General features: G+C 30.1%; 2 protein-coding genes across 2 annotated transcripts; both read right to left on the bottom strand.

Annotated features, from left to right (window-relative positions):
* Nucleotides 1-331: 331 nt before the first annotated feature.
* On the bottom strand, nt 332-1,547 carry HELRODRAFT_184429 (hypothetical protein; the record flags this gene model as incomplete). Its single annotated transcript, XM_009026357.1, has 2 exons — nt 332-959; nt 1,336-1,547. The coding sequence occupies 2 exons, from the start codon at nt 1,545-1,547 to the stop codon at nt 332-334; spliced, it is 840 nt and encodes a 279-aa protein (XP_009024605.1).
* Nucleotides 1,548-1,684: 137 nt separating this feature from the next.
* On the bottom strand, nt 1,685-2,984 carry HELRODRAFT_184428 (hypothetical protein; the record flags this gene model as incomplete). Its single annotated transcript, XM_009026356.1, has 2 exons — nt 1,685-2,071; nt 2,892-2,984. The coding sequence occupies 2 exons, from the start codon at nt 2,982-2,984 to the stop codon at nt 1,685-1,687; spliced, it is 480 nt and encodes a 159-aa protein (XP_009024604.1).
* Between the last annotated feature and the right edge of the window lie 274 nt (nt 2,985-3,258).

The raw sequence follows: 3,258 nt of genomic DNA, 5'->3' as shown, positions 1-3,258 counted from the left end.
GTAATCACAGGGAACGATGAAATTCAGCAATCATTTGACGGCCTAAATCTCTCATTCAACGGAATAGAATTAACATCTGTTGTCTGAATAATCTGATCAACCTTGTCCGGGAAGAATTTCATGAACTGATGAGCATTTATTTTTATATCATTAATAGACAAATCGCGTCCTGAACCTCGTGATAACATATTGTTTACAATTTGATATTATATAGATATAGAAATAGATATTTCTGGACCCCTTGTTTAACTTTATTAAATTATTCCAATACCTTGTACGCCTGTCAGAAAAAAAATCGTTTTTAATTTTTAGCGAGGTAATCCATTTCTTTCTATTTATATCCGTTGAACATCTTCTGTAGAATCGTTCTACAACATCGTTTGGCGCGCAAGCAGTCTTCATCAAACCATGGAGCCACCCGCTCACCTCTGTCAAAAATCACCCTTTTAGGCACCAGTCTGTCAATGATATTCTTTAACTCATCATTGAAAATTTTTATCTCACTATCAACATCATTGCTACGACAAGAACCAGACAGTGGAGAATTTAAAACTGCTTCAACAAATCTATCTTTATCAATCTTTTTCCATGATCTAACAAATCGTTTGGCTGTTGTTCGACGTGGTTTAGCAATTATCGCCTTAATCGTTATTAGACTGTGATCAGAGAAAACTCCATGAGGAAAAACCGTAGTACTAATAATAGGAAAATCAGCGGAGCTAACAACCAGATCCAATGTTCCACCTCCTGACTGCGTTGACTCATTTATATGATTAACTAGTTGAAATACATCAAATATTTCAAATAAACGTATGGTGTTTTCATCATTTATTATTTCAATATGCACAATAAAAATAAAGTCGCCCATCAGTAAAATATTTGCCTTTAACAGAGTTATATGCTCCAGAACTGAAACCAACTCTTTAAAAAACAAAACGGTTATTTGTACTGAACCAGGCCTGTGCACACACAGAGGAATGAATTGATTTTTATTGATTACTAAATTAATGGCGACAGTTTCAAACGTTACAAATACAGGTAGATCTAACTTTCTACAACTAAACTCTTTACGAAAATATATGATCAACCCACCATGATCATTTGATCAAGCTGTATAAATCATATCCCCGGCTCTGTCGTCCATTTATAAAGTTGACTCTTTTTTGCTGGGAATTGAACTATCTTCTATTTTCCCACATCTCCTCTTACTGTAAATAAAAAACCCTCCGTTGAATTTTTTTTCCATCCGCCTGGCATCATCCAAGAAGTTCATTTCTTTGCTCAACAGTCAGATCGTGGCTCAGACCAACAAAAGTCAGACCATCGCCCACAGACCTCATTTTAACAATGTTCTTGAAGATAAGTTCTTTTACCTTCACGTCATCAAATTTAATCAAAATTGGTCTTACCACATTATCACTTTTCTTACCAAGTCTTAACGGCTTCACTATGTTCGATCCGTAATAAACACCATCAGTCAGGTGAGTTATTATCTTGCAAACCCTGTTTATGTCATCAGTTCCTTCATTCAATCGAAAAACTATCATGTTCGCCTCACGCTCTTTCGATTCCATAACATCGGTTAGCGTTTTTTGTACTTCTTTTTACATCATCGTTTATAATCTTGGACACTTTTCTTAACCTCTGAACAAACCACACTAGCGAAAGATCTGCTCATTTCATTTTAAAGGCTTAAAATTTCATTACAGAGCTTTGATTCAGGGATATCCAATGTAGACATTTTGCTTTTATTTTCTTCCAACTTCACTTTGATTGCATCTATTTTCAATCTAATCTTTTTCCTTAAGCTGTCTATCTTGTCACATATTTGAGCATTTCCACTTTTAACGCTTTTGATGACCTGGTCCTCCAATGAAGGTGATTTTAAACACCCATCACATACAAATTTGACATTACTACATGCCTTTACTAGTTCTAAGGATTCTTTAGTCAAGCCGACAGCAAACGAAACCCCGCAACGAAAACACTGAACGTCTGTTGACTCTTTATCACATCGTACGGCATCACTGTTTGCATTTCTCGTAGATCTACCCTTCCCACTCATCATCAACTGATCAACAGGACAGTTTAAATCAGTTTAAATTATTATATTCTGAGTCTGTTATAAAATATTGCAGTTCGCAAAATTAACACGAGTCAGCTATAATATATTGCAGCCAGCAAAAACAACACTAGACAAACAACACAACTCGGCACACGATACAGCATGTACAGATTATACTATAACAATACAGTGTATGCACACTACCCTATAACAATTATAAACCAAACTTTCATTTCGACGATTTAAACACAATTAATATTAAATTTAGTAAAACCAGAATTTAAATAAACTAAAATTACTACAATTAATTTTCGATAAAAAATTAATATTACCCTATTCACTTAAATTATTCCTATCAAATGCAACCCAATTTAATCAAAATCAATAACTACAAACTACAAAACTTTAGAAAAATATATATATATATATTAGAATAAGATTTCAACATTGTGATCCAAGATTTGTCTAGTAATTTTAGTTTTGTGTTTCTCTTCATGTAATTCTTTATATCTTTTATGTAAATGTATATATAAAATAATTTGAAATTTTATTATTGATTTGAATAAATTTAATATTATCGATAAAATAATTATTCGAAAATTGAAAAACTTATTTACAAACTCAATAATGCGGTGATATTTATATATATATATACATATATATATATACATATATATATATACATATATATATTATATATATGTATATATATATAATATATATATGTATATATATATGTATATAGAATGTATATATATATATATATATTATGTATATATATATACATATAAACATATATATATATATAGTTGTTCAAAAAATCCACCGACGATTCAGCATTAACAAGTTTTATGGTTGATTTTCTAATATTTTGAACTAGTTCTTTACAATTAAGTCTATTCAAAATGTTGAAATCCATTTTATAATCGTTTATGATTTTAATTGTTAAAATTAATCAAGCAAGATCCCATTTTTATAATCGTTTATTTTTTATATTATTATTAAAATTATGCATATAGATCTATTTCGACGTAAAGTCATCATCAGTGCAATATATTTTAAATAAATTCTATTAATAGTTAATTATTTGTATTTTTTAATATATTAAAATAAAATAAAAGTAACGAAATAAAAACGCAAAGGTTCATTGAAATTAGTAAACAAAATATTGAAATTATACGATTGTTCATGCT

Source organism: Helobdella robusta (assembly GCF_000326865.2).
Source record: "Helobdella robusta unplaced genomic scaffold HELROscaffold_461, whole genome shotgun sequence".
Taxonomy (NCBI): Eukaryota; Metazoa; Annelida; class Clitellata; order Rhynchobdellida; family Glossiphoniidae; genus Helobdella; species Helobdella robusta.
This window is presented reverse-complemented; position numbering and strand designations above follow the sequence as displayed.